Genomic DNA, 19,865 nt, shown 5'->3' on the forward strand with positions numbered 1-19,865 from the left:
TCTAGGTGGGTCAATGATATTTACATTACAGCACTATTGATCCGGTGGAAGATATGATGAACCATTTTCTGTTGAAAATTTTACATTCCAGGATGATGTATGGTTTCCCAAGCCTGTTTATACATGTCTTATTGAATTTTCAGGGCTAGTATGCTGGCAATTGCTCACCTGTCAATCTTAGCAAATGATGAATTGTCACCAATTTTCTGAGGAAAGAAGATTGTTGAACCTTTGGCAAACACTTTGGATAATGTGATAACATTGATGCTTTCCACGAGACTGAGAATGTGAAACATGAGTTCACCACTCTTTGTCTCGTCATTTACATCATCAGATTCTGGTTTTACAAAGTGCAACTTACTTAAAAGAAGCTGTTGCTCGGCTAATTTCTTATTAACCAACAGCCTCCTGGTGCTAACTTGTTTCACAAAAGTATCAAGTACAGCTTCGACCATTAGTGTCATGCTGCACACAACAGAGACACACAGGGGAATATCAGGCAGTGATGGCATAGACCCTCACTACACTATCGTGAAACATTCAGGAGTCCAGTTCAATTCCATCACTGCCATGGCTGGAGCAAGTGAGTTCTTGACTGCCTTCATGGAAAGGATGGAAGTCACCTTGGAAATCCAAGTCCAGCAGAACATCCATCACTGCTATTTCTGTGCTCAGGTCTTTATGCCTTTGTTTTAGTCTTGGGTATACTGAATGCTGTTATCAACTTTTTCATCTTATCCCTTCACTGGTAAAAGTCCAGGTCCCAACATCTCTCCTGAAACTTTACCTCATCATCACGGCCAGTTACACCACTACCATCCTTAAACAACCCCTTCACCCAGACTGTACACTTCCTGATCCTGACATATTAGTTTCCACATAAGCCTGTTGAACTATAACCTAGTATTGTGTGATTTTTAACTTTGTCCACCTCAATCCAACACCGGCACCTCCAAATCATGATCCTGACCTAACAGCAACCCCATTATCAGACCCAACTCTCCACAATGGCTATGACTATGCTCTCCTCGGCAAATACCACCAGTCACATCCCTGCACTTGAGCTCCCTACAGCATAGACCATGCTCTGGATGCTCTGTGACACCTTTTATCTATTCATGGTCCTAAAGAGCCTGGAAAGCCACTGCTGAGAGGTTCCTGGATATAGAGAGCCCCATTGCTAGACAGAGTGCTGAGTTTGCCTCATAAAGGCTCACTTGCCTGAGATGGGGAGACCCTCAGATTAATCTCCCTACTCAGTTCCCTCTCTCTCATGAAGAAGGACACTTTTATATTTGCATGGGTCCTTGTGGGAGAGTATTAGTACTTCTATCTCTTGGTCAAAGGGCACAGTTCTAGAACCTCCTCTCGAGGAGTGTCATACCGAGTCTGAACAGGTTGCTATAAAAATATTGATAACAACGCATTTGCACAATGTAAGAGACTCGTTAGTGAATTGTTTTAGGTGGCCAATGGAGTTTACTGTCCAGCAGAAACATGTTGAGTATGAAAAGAATTGCCAACATTCATTAGCATAGTGATTTCACTGGTCATTGGGTGGCCATTCACTAGAATGGACAACTACATCGATCTTGCTTCCTGGTATCTTCTGGTGTTTGGAAAACTCAGAGGTGACTTAATTGAAACGTAATAGATCCTGAGGGAAGTTGACTGGGTGAATGTTGAAAGAATATTTCCTCTTGTGAGAGAAACTAGAACTCGAGTTTTAAAAATAACCCTTTTAAAAGAGATGAGGAAACATTTTTTCTCTTAACAGTTTGAGAGTTTTTCGAATTCCCTTTCTCAAAAGGCAGTGGGTGGAGAAACATTAAATATTTTTAAGGTTGAAGTAGATGGATTCTTGATTACCACGGAGATCAAAGATTATCAGGATATGTAGGAAAGTAGACTTGAGGTTAAAATCAGCGGCAAATTTTTTCACACAGAAGGTGGTGTATGTGTGTATAACAAGCTGCCAGAGGAAGTGGCCGAGGCGAGTACAATTACAACATTTAAAAGATATTTAAAAGATATTTAAAAGAAAAGTACAAGGTAAGGAAAGGTTTAGAGGGATATGGGCCAAATACAAGCAAATGGGACTATTACAGTTTGTGAAACCTGGTAGGAAATGGATGGGTGGGACTGAAAGGTCTGCTTCTGTAAGACTCTGTGTCGCTGGTGTTTTTAACCATTGTTACTACATCCTGTAGATTAACTAAGAGAGCTAGGTCGGTTGCTCACAGTATCGATTTAAGCCCGACAGTTTGTCCTGTTTCTCTTCACAGGGTTAAATTGACGAAGGGTAAATCTGCCCGGCAGGCTCTGGAAGAACGTGGGCTTCTTGGTGATTTACTGGAGAAACACCTATACAATCCATACTCCAAATATGCAGGCTACTTCAATGGGCAGACCATGTCTACAGAGCCACTCATAAACTACCTGGATGTAAGTAGTCCTCACTGTGGGGAAAGGAACAAGTCCAGGAGGACATTTAGGGACAATTTCACAACCCCAGTGGGAGTCTAGCTAAAAGGAAGTTTAGAGTGGCAATGCTGGCAAGCAGTAGTCCTCCCTCTTGAATTAGGCAGTAGACCTCACTTCTTCCTGGGAGCACAGAATATTATTTTTGGTATAACTAAGGCAATTTAAGATTGGTGACAACATAGAAAAATAGATGGTTGTACATCCAAAAACACTCAAGCAGCTTGACACTATCCAGGGCAAAGTGGCTCGCTTTATTGGCATCATATCCACAAGCATCCACTCTCTCCATCACCGACACTCAGTAGCAGCAGTGTGTACCACCTGCAAGATGCACTGCAGAAATTCATCAAATATCCTCAGACAGCACCCTCCAAACCCACAACCATTTTCATCTAGAAGGACAATAACAGCAGATACAAGGGACAACACCATCTGCAAGTTCCCCTCCAAGCCACTCACCATCCTGTCCTGGAAATATATTGCAATTCCTTCACTGTTGCTGGGTCAAAACCTGGAATTCCCTCCCTAAGGACATTGTGGGTTAACCCAAAACCAGTGGACGGTAGCAGTTCAAGAAAGCAGATCATCCCCACCTTCCCAAGGGCAACTCGGAACAGGCAATAAATATTGTCCAGCCAGTGATGGCCAGGTCCACAGCTGAATAAGAAAAGGGAACAGGAGTAGGCCATTTGGCCATTCCAGTCTGCATACCATTTAGTATGATCATAGTCGATCACCCAACTCAGCACCTGTTTCCTGCTTTCTTCCCATATTGTATTGATTATAATGAGGTCAGCCATTTGGATATCTTAGAAAATGAGGTCCCTGATTGGGGCTGTTAATCTGGTCCAATCAGGGAGCCCAGACTGACTTAAAGGGATGAATGTCAGAGATATTGAGCCACTGAATACCTGACTCCGTGAGAGACAGTGCTATTGTCAAAGGCTATGCGTTTGTAAATAAAGGGTGATTGGTGATGGGATGCTGGCCTCTAAAGAGTTAATTCACATACTTTTCGATCCTTTTAGTCCGAAGGATTATATCTGTCTCCTTGTTGGAAATGTTTAATGTTATACCCCTCTCTTGATAATTGCTACTCCGAAAGCTAATGGAAGTTAAAGTCATGGCAGGTGCTCAATGAAGGGTTGGCTTAATTTCATCCATTTTAGACTATCAACCCAACAGTAAAATTATTAGAACCCTCCTTCCCCCCTCCACAAACACCACGTTTATTTAATTGCGAGGTAGGTTGGAGCTTAGAGTCAACCCCAAGTCTCCCAGAGTATAGGTTATGTGGCTTGATGGATAAAATATTGCATTAAAACAGAATCAAAATGAATTCTTAAACACCTAAAGAAAATCAGAAACAGGGAGGTAAATCACTTTTACTTTCTGCTGGTAAATGGTCATTAACTTGCACCTTTTTAAAATTCATTCAGGGGATGAGGTTGTTGCTGACTAGGGCAGCATTTATTGCCCATCTCAAATTGCCCAGAGGGCAGTTAAGAGTTAATCACATTGCTGTGGGTCTGGAGTCACATGTAGGCCAGACTGGGTAAGGATGGCTGGCACCTTCCTTCCCTGAAGGACATTAGTGATCCAGACAGGTTTTCCAACACTCAACAATGGCTTCATCCAGAAGATGCAATCCCTCTTCCCAGCCCAACTAGTGTGAGGTTTGTTTTAACGTTTAACACTGGTGATCGTACTGCCTCCTCAGCAAATCTACCCATCTGGACAGTGAGACAGACCATCCACTGAGATGAATCCAACTTCCATTTATTAATGGCAGTCCCTCAAATAACAGCACAAGCTTCACATGCCACAAGAACCAATAACTGATTCATGGGAAACGACAGAAATCAAGCCATTCGATTTTAACTGCTCCATCAGTTGGAGAGAACAACACCGATGTAAGACTTGAGTTCTCGAGTACTGTTTCTTCTCCATTCCCTTAAAGAGTGGAGTTGGTGATCTGCAAAATCATACCTACGATGACTGCGCAGATATAAAGGAGTAGAGAGATTAAAGTGATTTGGAAATGAGGGTGAGGATGACAATAAGCTGGAAGGCAATGCGGCTGTGATAAGGACAGAGGTGTCAAACAGTCAGGAGGTTGGGAGTGACAGTTCAGCTACAAAATGCTGAACTAACTCAAACTTGTGAAGTTTGGAAAAATAGCTGTATTTAAGAAATCGTTGCTTGAACTGATGAAGGCGTGGATTAAGGATATTAAGGGTTTAGCACAATCAATGAGTTAATTAAGTGACACAGGCTGTCTTGAGCTTTCTTATGACTTTTTGATCTGATGACCATTTGGGTTCAGGAAATCAGGTTAACATTGAACAAACTGAACATTGTACACAGCCTGGTGGAACTAGACAACTGAGCAGGTTGACGGATTGGAATAAGTTTGCCAATACAAGTTAAGGAATGTGGCTTTAGTTTTGCCAAAAGTTTCGGGCGGCATGGTGGCACAGTGGTTAGCACTGCTGCCTCATAGCGCTAGAGACCCGGGTTCAATTCCTGCCTCGGGCGACTGTCTGTGTGGAGTTTGCACATTCTCCGCGTGTTTGCGTGGGTTTCCTCCGGGTGCTCCGGTTTCCTCCGGAGATGTGCAGGTTAGGTGAATTGGCCATGCTAAATTGCCCGTAGTGTTAGGCGAAGGGATAAATGTAGGGGAATGGGTCTGGGTGGGTTGCTATCAACGAGGTAAAAACAATGACTGCAGATGCTGGAAACCAGATTCTGGATCAGTGGTGCTGGAAGAGCACAGCAATGGTTGCTCTTCGGCGGGTCAGTGTGGACTTGTTGGGCTGAAGGGCCTGTTTCCACACTGTAAAGTAATCTAATCTAATCTATAAAAAAGTAATCTAATCTAATCTGAAAGGCAGGAGAATGGGGTTGAGGAAACATATCAGTCAAGATCAAATGAGGGAGCAGACTCAATGGGCCAAATGGCCTAATTCTGGTCATATATCGTGTAGAACATCCAATAGACCTCGGTACAGCAAGAAGACAATCTGCCCAGCGTGTCTATAAATACTGAAACATTGTTTCACAAGCTTTAACCAAGTCTAACTTGTTCCTTCAACTACAATATTCCTACAGATGTCTTATTATGGAACAATTAGCATCGGAACCCCACCACAAAGCTTCACAGTCATCTTTGACACTGGTTCATCAAACCTTTGGGTCCCATCAGTTTACTGTTCCAGCCAATCATGCAGTAAGTGTATTTAAACAGTCTTCCTAACTTTTGATCAGCATATTCACCCATTATGAGTGATCTGGGCACTGGCTGGGGAGTGGCCCAAGGACACAATGGATGGATCATAAGTTAAAGGGCATACAAAACATACCAAAAATAACTGAAGAGATTCAAGGATAGGGAATATTTGGTAGATCCAAACCTGATTGATTCAATAAGCAGAATTTCTTGAAGCATTAATGGTCAAGCCAATCAGGAAGTGGAGAGACCACCGACAGGGACTTCCTCTGGAATCAAGGCCCCTGGGGTGGAGGTCCTGCCGAGAGAGAGCTACTGGCCAACCAGAGGCTAGCGACACGTGTACTTAACAATACCATGGAGGAGGCCATGGCTGCTGCAAGGGAACAACCAAAGTCACAAAATCATTGAGCAATTCATTAGACATAGGGCAAAGACCATAAGGAACAGGAACAGAAGTAGGCCATTCAGGCCATCGGGTCAGCTCTGCCATTCAATGAAGTCATGGCTGTTCTGAAAAGCTACTTTTCTGGCTTTTCCCCATAACCCTTTACTGGTTACAAGTCTATCTATTTTAGGCCAGTATTTATTGCCTATCCCTAAATGTCCAGAGTGCAGTTAATAATCAACCACAGGGCGGCACGGTGGCACAGTGGTTAGCACTGCAGCCTCACAGCGCCAGAGACCTCGGTTCAATTCCCATCTCAGGTGACTGACTGTGTGGAGTTTGCACATTCTCCCCGTGTCTGCGTGGGTTTCCTCCGGGTGCTCCGGTTTCCTCCCACAGTCCAAAAATTTGCAGGTTAGGTGAAGGGGTATATGTAGGGGAATGAGGGTCTGGGTGGTTTGCGCTTCGGCGGGTCGCTGTGGACTTGTTGGGCCGAAGGGCCTGTTTCCACACTGTAACTAATCTAATCTAATCTAATCTAATTACTATGGCACTGCAGTCAGGTAAAGGCCAGATCAGATACATTTCCAAGATGGTGTTAGTGAACCAGGTGATTCTTTATTAAAATAAGCAGTGCCGACACCAAAGCTAGCAGTCTACCCCAGATTTTATTTTAACTGAATTCAAACTTCACCACCTGCCATGATGGGATTCAAACTCACCTCCCCAGAATATTAACCTAGGGTTCTGGTTTGTTAGCTCAGTGACATTGCCACTATACTATCCATTTTGTCATCCATTGGTCATTTAAGGACCTCAATTGGTGTCAACGTGTGAGGGTAAACTATAGGTCCTCCCACCCAGAGTGTAATCCGAGGGGAGACGGGAGAGTGAGGTCTAGCCTTGCTGAATTCATGAACTACTTGCCTCCACATTCATCACTATGAAGTATAAGAAATTCCATCCAAAATGAAAATACATTTGAAAATACCTTTTTATTTGCTGTCTGTACAGTTGTGATTTCCGTTTGATGAGTTTTTGAGATAAATGGAAAGAAGAATTATATAACAACAAGGTCATGATGTCTAAGAAGGGTGTATGACAAAATAATCTAATGTGACAAAAAGTCGTGCTTTGGGTCTATTGGCTCTCACTCAGGAAATTAAGTTTAAACCAGATCCACAAAGTTGCACTCAACTGGTGGCATTTGTGCCTCTGAGGCAGAAGGTTGTGAGTTCAGGTTCCACTTCAAAGACTTAAGAAGGAAATATCTGGCTGGCATTCCAGTGCAATATTGAGAGAATGCTGCAGTGTTACAGCTACTGTCTTCTGAATGAGACATTGAACTGAGACATTGTTTGATCACAAGCACGCATTAAAAACAATCCCATTGCACTGTTTCAATAACGAGCAAAGGAGTTCTCTCCAGCATGTTGGACAATCTCTAACCTTTAACCAAAGATGACAAATAAATCATCTAGTCATTATCACATTGCCGTTAGTGGAAGCTTTCTGTGCACAAATTGGCTGCTATGTTTCTAATGTTACAACAGTGACTATAATTTAAATTATTTCATTGGCTGTTAAGCACTTTGGCAATGGATGCATACAAGTTTTGTATTCACACTGAAGTAAAAAGTTGCCCGCATCAAAGCAACCTGGATCATCTGAGCTATTTCAATGCAATCATTAACTCATGGGACTCTTTTAACGAATAGTTTTAACCTGCTAGCTCATACGCCAAGCCAGATGATGATTCTGACAAGCAATGAGGAATGGTATGCTGGAGGTCAACTAACTTGGTTGGTTGGTTTGTGATGGAGAGTGACCCAACAGTGTGGGTTCAATTCCCACACCGGCTGAGGTTACCATGAAGGGCTCTCCTTCTCTCCCTTGCCTTAGTGGTTAACCACCACCAGTTACCCCTCTCTGTAATAAGAGAGTCTGATAAGACCATGGTGACTTGATCTTTATAAGATAAGATGCCCTACAAGACCTTTGACCTCTTGTTAATATTGCTGGTTGTAAATGAGTCCTTTTGCTCATGCTAACAAGGAGGTGATGGTGTGGTGTATTAATGTGAGATTATTAATCCAGAGACCCAGATAATGTTCTGAGGACCTGGGATCAAATCCCACCTTGGCAGCTTATGGAATTGGAATTCAATAACAATTCAGAATCAAAATTCTAGCGATGACTATGCAACAACTGTCTGGTTGACGAGTACCCTTTAGAGAAAGAAACTGCTGTCCTTCCCTACTCTGGCTTACATGTGACGTTAGACCGAGAGCAATGTTTTTGACAGTTAGGGGTGGGTGGGGAAAATAATGTTGGTACATTCAATGATGTTCACTTCTTGTGAATGAACTATCCCTCATTTAATAAGTGTGCAATTCAACAGAAACAAATAGTGCTCCACCAATTATACAGCAATTTTTATGGATGACCTGTGCTTGATTCAGCTATGAAATTAAATGACCAAATGATTAAAATGTTTACCTTTACAGCAAACCACAAGAAATTTTCACCAAGCAAGTCCTCAACGTTTCAGGCAACAAACCAACCACTGTCTATTCAGTATGGTTCAGGCAGCATGACTGGGGTCCTGGGCTATGACACAGTCACTGTACGTATATTGTAACTTTTACCAATAATGTTATAATCAAATAAGGTCAAAATTCTTAAACTGCTCATACACATGTAACTTCCTTGTATATTAATATTTTGAAACATTTGATGCAAATCTTCAACTTGACCAGAAACTGATTAGACTGGCCAAATAAATACTATGGCTTAACCAAGCAGGTCAGAGTCGATAGATTCTGTGAAATAACTCATCTTTGCTAAACAGCCAATGGTGTGCCAGGTTTTCTGGAAGTCGTTCAGAATTTTCAACTCCTACATCAACACTGAAAACTGACCTTTCTCTCTGTGTAAAGTGTCAACTGGAGGAACAGCAATCAATAAACATAATATGAACAAAATATTGCATAGTTTGGAGATCTGAAATTAAAACAAAAAGTGCAGTAGAAACTCTTTTATTGAGAGAGAAACAGAGTTAACCTTTCAATTCTGATATGACTTGTTTAGAAAAAGATTCACCTTGGGCTTGAAATGATCATTCTGTTTCTCTCCCCACTGACCATATCAGGCCAACAGATTTTCTCTAAGACTTTCTATTTTATTTGTAATTATGAGTCATTGCATAACCTTAGATTTTCTCGTTACTGTGGTATTCATTCATTTAAATTCATGGTCTGGTTTATTGATAGCTCTCAGCATGATAATTCCTCAGAACAAGTTGAGCCTTTCTCTTTCTTCTAGGTATCAAACATTGCTGTCAAAGAGCAGGAATTTGGGTTAAGTGAGACTGAACCTGGGAGCACTTTCTACTATGCTCCATTTGATGGGATCCTGGGGCTGGCCTATCCAAACATTGCTTCGTCCAGTGCCACACCTGTGTTTGATAACATGATGGCTGAGAACCTGGTCCAACATGACCTGTTTGCTTTCTACCTCACTAGGTATGTTGTCACACCTTATGTAGACTTGCATAGAACATAGAACATTACAGAGCAGTACAGGCCCTTCAGCCTTCGATGTTGCGCCGACCTGTGATACCAATCTGAAGCCCATCTAACCTACAGTATTCCATTATCATGCATATGTCTATTTTAATGCCCTTAAAGTTGGCGAGTCTACTACGAGTGTGTTCCACGCCCCTACCACTCTCTGAGTAAAGAAACTACCTCTGACATCTATCCTATATCTATCACCCCACAACTTAAAGCTATGTCGATTAGTGTTAGCCATCACCATCCAAGGAAAAAGACTCTCACAGTCCACCCTATCTAACCCTCTGATTGTCTTATCTGACTTTCAACTGCATAGCACCCTGTGTAACATGGGGGATTAACTTAATATCACCACATAGCCATTTTTTAAAGCAATTAACACAATATGCATCTTTGTATTTTTCCAGCAACTGAAATGAACAGTTTCCATGTCAGGTAGTCTCTAACTTCGAGCAAAGTTCTCAGTACATCCTTGTGAACAAATGGAATTCTTTTAGATTTTGTTTGAATTGCATGTGCGATCCAAGATAGGAAATTGGATCATTGCAATTTCTTTCAGGCGTTTTGAAAAGGGCTTTGTTGAATTTCAAACAGCACATTGAGGATTGAGTGTGTTTTCTTGAATGGAGTGAAATGTTGTCTGATTTTCAACGGCTAATGACACCACGTTCTGCAAGCCCCAAACAGAAGATATCACCACTCTGGCATTTCTGAAGCTCTGTCCATGCTCTTCAATATCAGGCAGATCCCTGCTGAAATTAACATTCAGATTCACTTCTTTTTACAGACAGGATGGTCAGTCCGGAAGTGAAGTTGTTTTTGGTGGAGTTGATCCAAACCACTACACAGGTCAAATTAACTGGGTGCCCGTCACTCAAGAAGGTTACTGGCAAATCCAACTGGACAGGTAAGTGAGCAACCTATTTCACAATGGAAATGCAAGCTGTAACCATCACATTGCAAGGCATACTTTGACATGGAAATATTAGGTGAAATGAGTCGCAGCTCAGGTCCAGGTATGGACGCACTGAGCAACAGAGAGAATGCACCAGTTAATGGATACTTTACAGATTATAATTGAACCACTGTTTAAATCCAGGCTGGGAAAGCTAACATTCAATCCATCTGAGGATAAACTTATTGCAGACAGTATTGCACACCAAGTGCATTTAGTCAGAATATTTGGACAATAATGTGCCATGTATCCAAACTGTCTGATCTGTGTCCTTTAGAATGAATCGACTAAAATGAATGAATGGGGAGTTAGTCAATGGTTATGGGGTGAGTAAAGGTACGGAGATCCTGTTGCATCTACTTCTGAAATTAAAAGTGCCGCAATGGGCCAACTTCAGACTTCAACATCCCGTTTTCTTAATATGCCTGGAAGAAGGCAGCTCACCCCCACCTTCTCAAGGGTGGACAATAAATTCTGACCCAGACAGCGGTGCCCATATCCCATGAGTGAATAAATAAAACTGACTCAAGATTGGTATTTGTAAATGTGACCTCACATCATGGAATACATCATGGAACCACAACATCATGGAATAAGATAAAAATCACACAACACTAGATTATAGTCCAACAGGTGTATTTGGCAGCACGAGCTTTTGGAGTGCTGTTCTTTTGTCAGGTAGCTAGCTATCCAACGAAGGAGCAGTGTTGCAAAAGCTAGTACTTCCAAATAAAGTTGTTGGACTATAGCCTGGTGTTCGTGTGGACTGCAGATGCTGGAGGTCAGAGTCGAAGAGTGTGGTGCTGGAAAAGCACAGCCAGTCAGGCAGCATCCAAGGAGAAGGAGAATCGACATTTCAGGCATAAGCCCTTCATCAGGAATATCGATGTTTCAGGTATATGTTTCAGACAGAAGTGAGCTGCCCTCTTCCAGGCATATTATGAACAAGGGATGTTGAAGCCCAACGTTGGCCCATTGCAGCACTTTTAATTCCAGAAGCAGATGCAACAGGATCACCACATGAAGGGCTTATGCCTGAAATGTCGATCCTCCTGCTCCTCGGATGCTGCCTGACTTGCTATGCTTTTCCAGCACCACACTCTCAACTATAACCTGGTGTTGTGTGATTTTTCACTTAGTCCTCCCGAGTCCAACGCCAGCACCTCCACCTCATCTTGGGGTAGAGCAGGTATCTGGGCCTGCACCAATCAGGATGCCAAAATATTTACCCCATGACTGCCATTGGTCGCCGCTCCCATCAATCCCATTTGTCTACCAGCACCAAAGCCCTCCACTACTCCTCAGCTAACATCCCCTTTGTCTCTAGTGCTGACCTCCAGTGGGGACCAGACGCAAGTGCAGCAGTGGCTACTGCTCTCAGTGGTACTGCAATGGTTTGAGAGTGATGGTCATTTGATGAGCTAGGACAGAAATCTCATCCTGAGCTAATTAAAATCCCTCCAAGCTGATTCTATCCTTAGCACTGTAAGAATCCTGGAACATAAAATACTACTAAAGTGTCAGGAAAACACTCCTGTTATTAGATTTAAATTTAGATTTACCTCCTTCGATCATCTCTACTCATATTGCATTAATATGGTAGTTTGAGCAGTAACAACACAACGAGGTTTCATTTACATAGCACCTTTAGTGTCATAAAACATCTCAAAGTGTTTCACAAGAGCTTTACCATGTCAAATTTGATGCCAAACCACATCAGAATGTTGTCCTCTGAGGGGAGAATATGTGGACTCAAGTTCCTAAAGTGATGAAGACAGAAGTGATCTCATTGAACTATAAATGTTTAGAGAGGTCTGGCAGAATAGGTGCTGGGAGAACATTTTCATTGCCTGCAAAGTATGGAACTAGAGATCCAAACTCTGTGGATGACTATTTTAGAATATTTAGGTGATTATTTTTGACCAGGACGGACTCAATGAGCTGAGGGCCCATTTTTGTGCTATAGACCTCTACCACTCCATTTTTGACTGGAAGAAGAATTTCTTCACTCAAAGGGTTAAGAACCTTTACCATTCTTTGCCTCAAGAATTGTACATGTTCAGTCAAGTGAGTGTACACATGACATGAGTTTGATGGATTTTTGAGTTCCAGGAGAATTTAGGGTATGGGATAACAAGGAGAGGGGAAGTTGAGGTCAATGATTTAAATTCTTGAATGGTTGAGCAGATTTAAGAGGGGTGGCGGGGGAGCACTCTGATTTTTAAGTTCTCGTCATCATAAGGAGGTGGGACACGTGACTAAACGCTTGGTCAGAGGGGGTGATTTTAAGGAATATGTTAGACGTGGTGGGAAGGTATTCAATTAACAAGTGCCATCTTGTCTTCTCTCAGGGTGACAATCAATGGTCAGGTTGTGGCCTGCAGTGGAGGCTGCCAGGCCATTGTTGATACTGGCACTTCCCTGCTTACTGGTCCCAATACAGCCATCAGCACTATCCAACAATATATCGGTGCTACCCAAGGGTACTACGGCCAGGTAAGCTTCGATGAAAGCTTCGTAGATTTTTATAATCAGTCAGAGGAGGGTCTAGATATTTTTCTAATCAATTGATCAAAAGAGTTATTACACACCTCTGAAGCAGATGGAACTGAATCCAGGCCTTTTGGTTCAGAGGTAGTGCCAATACCCCTGCACCACAAGATCCCTTTCAGACGAGGTTCTATTGAATGCACCTTTTATTTTGTGCTATTTATATATTGATGTATAAATCTATGCTATCTTTAAAAGATTAGTTTTAGTTTACAAAAACCTTTAGAAGCTTAATCAATAATGTATATTGTCATTGTGTTCATTAATTACTTTGCATTGTAGAACACAATAAAGTACAAGAGGGAAAAATGGGTAATGATAGGGATTTGCCTTTGGTGGAATCATACCTTTTCTCAGGCTGCGTTACTGAACATGTGATAGAGAAGCTAAAAAGTTACATCCGGTCCCATAGATCTGGAGCGTTGGGTTATTGGGCTCTAAGCAAGTTTTCCAATAAAGTCTGTTGCTATTCACTCTGAAGAGTATAGATCTCCCATTACTACAGCCTCCTGAATTTTACATTCCAATTTTGAACATAAATAAACCAAAGGGTTAAAGAACATTTCTAATGTTTGGCCTCAGAAGCGTACCATCAAAAGAGTCTTGGCAGTCTCAATCAAGTACTTCAATAGGCAGGGGGTTTCAGTACTAATCTTGCCACTGATTGACCAATAATGCCAATCTCACTCTGAGAGGCTTCAACATATTAGATCTGTGCCAAGGCAGTGTGGGTTTTGAATGCCGTTTTGAGATTGGGGCTCTGGCAACCTACTGGGGCAGAGTAAAGGGACCTTTATGTTTTACCCAATTCTGCTGTTCTGAAGAAGGGTCGCTGGACCCAAAATGTTAAATCTACTTTCTGTTTTTATTTTTGATTTCCAGTATCTGCAGTTCTCTAAACTTTCTGCTGTCTTTGAGCACAATGCACAGACAGGTGCTTGGAAATCTCCCACCTCCCAGTGCTAACATTTTTTATCACATTAGGCATAGCTATTAACTTCAAAGACTAGCAGTGGTGGCCCTGGCACCCAACGTTTATAAATAACTACAAGGCCCAAAAGAATTTCAATTTATCATGACTGAAATGACTAGATTCAACCTGCTAGCTCCATCTGTAAATCAGAGGGAAATGCATTAAGTACAACTACAAATGAAGTTGATCCCGATGTTATGTTGAGGATTCCTGGGACCTTGGGAAAAGTTGAATCATAGAATCCCTACAGTGTGGTAATAGACCATTTGCCCCAACAAGTCCACACCGACCCTCCGAAGAGATCCCACCCATATCCATTCCTGTACCCACATTACTCTACATTTCCCCTGACAAATGAACCTAGCATTTCTGAATACTATGGACAATTCAGCTTGGCCAATTCACCCTAACCCACACATTTTTGGACAGTGGAAGGAAACTGGAGCAGTTGGAGGAAATCCACTGAATGTGCAAACTCCACACAGACATTCATCCAAGACTGGAATTGAACCCAGGTGCCTGGTGCTGTGAAGCGGCAATGCTAACCACTGAGCTTGAACTTCAAGCCATTTCAAATATGGAAGGATGATGGGAATTCACAATGTAGAAGTTCCTGGACATCCAATACGGCCAACCTGTCCAATGGAGCAGCAATGTCAGGATGCCTTTAGAAAGCAGACTCCTAATAGGTGGATATGAGCATCTTTTGTAACCCGAACATCTGACCTGTTCGACACCAGAAAGCTTGCTGGTAAAGGGCAGAACTGGGGCCTCACTTTTACAAACATAACAAGCTTGTACTTACACAACTAAACATTATAAATATACACCTCAAAGACCAACATCCCCAGCTTCTGTTTTCTACATACACTGAATCCTAAGTTAATATCCACTATCTCAATATAGTTAAAAAAGTAACGCTGCACCCCTAAACAGAGTCCAAAATAAACAATAGTTTTAAATAAAAATGGAAATGTTTTAGCTTTCCTCACAGATATAGTGTTATAGGTTTGGGTTTCCCCATCAGCAGCTTCTCCACAAGCCCAGCAACTAATGGCCAATTTTCCTGCATTTAGGGGCAAGTGGATATTGTTGATAAAATCCCTAGTGGTGGCCTTCTCACAAAGAGGGTGCAGGGAGCCTCCCAACACCTCAGACAATTTGCAGGAGCATCTCAGCACTTGTGCTGGAATGTCAGCCAAGACAACTTTTAAGATGTGACCAACTGCACATTCAATAATGAGGTTGTTGACTTTGTTAGTTTCATAAACATTTCTTCCAATGATTCTTGGAGAATGCTCTGCTCATGCTTGTTTTTAATTATTTCATCGATTGTACAGTATTCCATCAACTGCAATAATCTGCCCAACATGCCGAATGTAGTCTTCACAATCAATGGAATCGATTATCCCCTTACTCCATCTGAATACACAATCCAGGTATGCTTTTGCTTAAGTTTGATAAAGCTGATTCTTAACAGCTAGGTTAGGTTCTCAGACTTTAGTATCCAGCAAAGTTGCTTGTCAGTTAATTTTTGGAGAAACTATACAGAAAATGAATGAGCCTGTACCACTTTTGAACATGATTGAGTGAATAAGCTCAGTTATGGTGAAAAAATTAATTTCCTTATCAATTAACAACAGAAGGGAAGAGTTTTTTATATTATTAATTCTTCAGATGCGGGTGTTATTGTCAAGATCAGTACTCATTGTCATCCTCAATTGCCCTGGAGAAGGTTGTGGTGAGCAACTTTCTTGAAGTGTTGCTGTACTTGAGATGGACGTATTTTCACACTATTGTTAGAAAAGGCTTTTCATGATTTTAAGTCAGCAATAATGAAGGGATGATGTTAATTATCTAAGGTCAGGATGTTCTGTGACATAGAAGGGGGCTTGGGGATAATGCTGTACCCACACACTTGATGTTCCCATCCTTCTCAATTCACAGATTCACACAGCACAGAAAAAGCCCTTTGGCCCATCAAGTCTGTACTGATATAACTACCACTAAGAGTGCACTAATCCCAATTTCCTGCACTTGTCCCATATCTTTGACTGTGATAATATTTGATATGCTCATCCAAATATCTTTTAAAGGTTGTAAGGTTTCTGACCTCCACTACCTTGCCAGGCAGTGCATTCCAGATTCCCACCACCCTCTGAGTGAAAAGGTTTTTTCCTGAAATCTCCTCTGAATCTCTGGTCCCTTACTCTAAAATTATGCCCCCTCATGCTTGATCTCTCAACCAAGGGGAACAGCGGCTCTATGTTTACCCTGTCCATTCCCCGCATTGCATTACACACCTCAATCCTGTTCACCCTTCAGTCTTCTCTGCTCAAAAGAAAACAATCTAAGCTTATCTAGTCTCTCCTTAGAGCTCAATTTGTCCATACCAGGCAACGTCCTGATGAACTTCCATCTAGATGGTGAAGATTTGAGGTTTGAAGTGAATCGTTGAAAAAGACTTGTCAAGTTGCTACAAAGTTAAAAATCACACAAACCAAGTTATAGTCCAACAGGTTTAATTGGGAGCACTAGCTGATGAAGGAGCAGTGCTCCGAAAGCAAGTGCTTCCAATTAAACCTGTTGGACTATAACCTGGTGTTGTGTGATTTTTAACTTTGTACACCACAATCCAACACCGGCATCTCCAATCAACTTGCTGCAGTGAGTTTTGTAAATGGTGCACAGTGCAGTGACAGTGCACCAGGGGGTGAAAGGAATAGATGCTTAAAGTGGGCTATAATATCTTTAATATTGACACAGTGCATGCTTAACTGTATGGTGGAAAATAACGTTTGTAGCACAGCACTGAACAGAGAGAAGAACTGTTGGACCAAATTATTCACTTTTTTGCTCGCTCCATTAAATAGAAACTCTAGCAAATTTTATATAAGTACAATTTTTGTCAATAATCTAGTTTTTAATAATCAGTGATAAAACATAATTAATCCTTTATTCAGTTTCTCCAAAACCTTTTTACTCACCCTTGTCCATGAAAGAAGCATTTGCCAATTGATTTTTTTTTCTAATCTAATCTTCTTCTCTTATCTCAATATTTATCAACAAGCTATTTGTGTGAGGACTCAACTGAGATCCCAAAGCATAAACTTTCATTCCTTCCTTCATCTGGAAATCAGCCACTGATTGTTGTTGTGTCACCATAGTCTTACCAGACCATAGGGGCTGCTCTCTCATCAGAGAGAAATGACTGGTGGTGATTTAACCTGAGGGCCACCAGACCTCAGGCAAGGGAAGAGGTTGAAAAGGAGAGTCCTTCATGATAACCTCAAGCCAGTGATGGGAATTGGACCCACACTGTTGGTATCACACTGCTCTGCAAACCAACAATCCAACCAATTGAGCTAAACCAATTCCCTAGCCTTTGATAATTACCTGGCAGTTTGACTTACAGCTGACAAAATAATGTCGAGAGTGGGATATACAGTCTGTTAATCAAAAGCTGTTTTGATTTAATTCTGAGCAATCATCAAAGAAGAAATGCTAGACAAACGTTTTCATCTTTTGCTTATTTTACTCACAGAAGGATTAGTTATGGCAGATAAATCACTTTGGGGGTCTAACTCTCACAATTTGCACTTCTTTCAGGACCAGTATGGCTGCATGAGTGGATTTGACTCCATGTACCTTCCAAGCTCTTCTGGAGGACTCTGGATCCTGGGGGATGTCTTCATTGGGCCATACTATTCCATCTTTGACAGAGGAAACAATCGTGTGGGTTTTGCCAAATCCGTCTAATTTAATCATCCAAGATTACATTTAAAGTGCATTCCAATTCTTTTTGAGTCCTTCCCTCATTCTTTAGTCATGACTGATGCAATGGAACCACACAGTAACAAGAATTTCAGTAAAAGCCTCATTGACCTTTGGTTATAGAGCAGGCAAGCTAATCTGATTATGTATGAGACAACATGAAGGCACATCTCTAAAATACAGTCAATTAGTTGCAACCTCTTCATTCAATTTGAGTACACCCTTCACATTACTGACCTCTAAATCCAATAAAATTGCTCAAGAAAATATGCTTTAAATGGATTATCTGCATTGTCAACCGTGGATGATAAACTGTATCGTAGTCACACTCATAATTTTATTCTCCTCTCTGCTGCTTTCAATCCTAAATGAAGACTTAGCTGCTCTAGGAATTAATTGCTCTGGACATTAGATCGTATAAACATTCCAGAGCCAAAAGCCATCTACATTTTAGATGATTGCTTTTGTAGATGAATTTAGACATGTGTGTGGAAAGCATGCTGTACGGTCTTAGAAAAAGCACATCAACATTTTTGCATGAAATTGTATTAATCATTCCTGAACAGTAGGAAAATGATCTTTACATGATCTCATGCGTACACAGCTGGGGTGGCAGATTGGTAATTGGCATTGTCCATTGTTATCGAACGTGCCTGACTTTTATAAATAAGAGTGGGAAACCCACTCTGTCAATTTGTGTCCTAAACTGTGAGTGTAGTAATGATCTCTGATGTGATTTTTAATAAGATCATGCAGTGAGATTTCATCTTGATGGTGCACACTAAATATTTTCTATTTTTCTTCATTAGCAAATACAATGTCAATAAACTTACACATATTGCAAAGATTTTTTGTTATTACAACTTTTTCTTCATGTCAGTGATGGGCTGCTCTGCACATCTGCTCAAAACATTCCTGATGAAGGGCTTAAGCCTGAAACATCAGCTCTCCTGCTCCTCGGATGCTGCCTGACCTGTTGTGCTTTTCCAGCACCACCCTTTTCAACTCTGACTCTCCAGCATCTGCAGTCCTCACTTTTTCCTAAAAGACACATTAAGCCACATCTGAATATTCTAAATAAGCACACCATTCTCTCCCTGCACCATACCACAACACACAATGTTCATAACATCAATGCAACCTGTAACTAATTGTTAATATGCATTTAATTATATCTAGTTAACTGTAAAACTCTCCTCGTTAGATCAGTAAATAGTTTTCCTTTATCACATTAGATCAACTGAAATAGGTCCATGCGGGCCAATATCCTGTCACCAAGTCATCCTTTATTTCCACCTGCCTAGTGCACAACACTGACTCAGCGAGCACAGAACTGCCTCTGAGAATGAGCAGAACCTTTTTAGATTAGATTACTTACAGCGTGGAAACAGGCCCATTGGCCCAACAAGTCCACACCGACCCGCCAAAGCACGACCCACCCAAACCCATACCCCTACATTTACCCCTTCACCTAACACTGCAGACAATTTAGCATGGCCAATTCACCTAACCTGCACATTTTTGAGTTGTGGGAGGAAACCGGAGCACCTAGAGGAAACCCACGCAGAGAGGGAATTGAACCCGGGTCTCTGGTGCTGTGAGGCAGCAATGCTAACTACTGTGCTACCGTGCCACCCTCTGACACTCCTGTTTATATCTGACAGCCAGGGCTCCCTCCGTGGACCAGATTAACAGCATGAATCAGGGAACTCATATTCCGAATCCTATCGGATCGAATGGATCGGTTGGAGAGACAGTTAGAGGCAATGAGAAATTTACAAGAGCAAGGGGGTGTGATGGATGGCAGTTATAGGAAGGGAGAAAAGTCACAGATACAGTCACATAGATGGGTTAACTCTAGGAAAGGTAAGAGAGATAGGCAGGTAGTGCAGGAGTCTTCTGTGGCGATCCCCATTTCAAACAAGTATGCTGTTTTG

The 19,865-nt window shown here is 41.7% G+C and overlaps 1 protein-coding gene across 1 annotated transcript; it reads left to right on the plus strand.

The window, feature by feature from the left end:
• The first annotated feature begins 2,288 nt into the window (after positions 1 to 2,288).
• Positions 2,289 to 18,773, plus strand: LOC148145101 (pepsin A-like). Its single transcript, XM_087973515.1, has 8 exons — positions 2,289 to 2,445; positions 5,596 to 5,713; positions 8,609 to 8,727; positions 9,426 to 9,625; positions 10,464 to 10,583; positions 12,983 to 13,127; positions 15,495 to 15,593; positions 17,764 to 18,773. Exons 1-8 carry the CDS (start codon positions 2,413 to 2,415, stop codon positions 17,911 to 17,913), a joined length of 984 nt encoding a protein of 327 aa, XP_087829641.1. The 5' UTR covers positions 2,289 to 2,412; the 3' UTR covers positions 17,914 to 18,773.
• Positions 18,774 to 19,865: the final 1,092 nt, after the last annotated feature.

This window comes from Chiloscyllium plagiosum, unplaced genomic scaffold, assembly GCF_037043375.1.
Source record: "Chiloscyllium plagiosum isolate Xiang-an unplaced genomic scaffold, Cpla_swu_hap1 HiC_scaffold_26, whole genome shotgun sequence".
NCBI classification, from domain to species: domain Eukaryota; kingdom Metazoa; phylum Chordata; class Chondrichthyes; order Orectolobiformes; family Hemiscylliidae; genus Chiloscyllium; species Chiloscyllium plagiosum.

What these genes read in the sequence shown, in the direction of transcription:
- LOC148145101 (XM_087973515.1), top strand. Translation starts at nt 2,413, where the DNA reads ATGTCTACAGAGCCACTCATAAACTACCTGGAT. An exon ending in TTTGCTTTCTACCTCACTAG is followed by an intron (nt 9,626 to 10,463) that starts GTATGTTGTCAC and finishes TTCTTTTTACAG; the next exon opens with ACAGGATGGTCAGTCCGGAA. An exon ending in CATCTGAATACACAATCCAG is followed by an intron (nt 15,594 to 17,763) that starts GTATGCTTTTGC and finishes CACTTCTTTCAG; the next exon opens with GACCAGTATGGCTGCATGAG.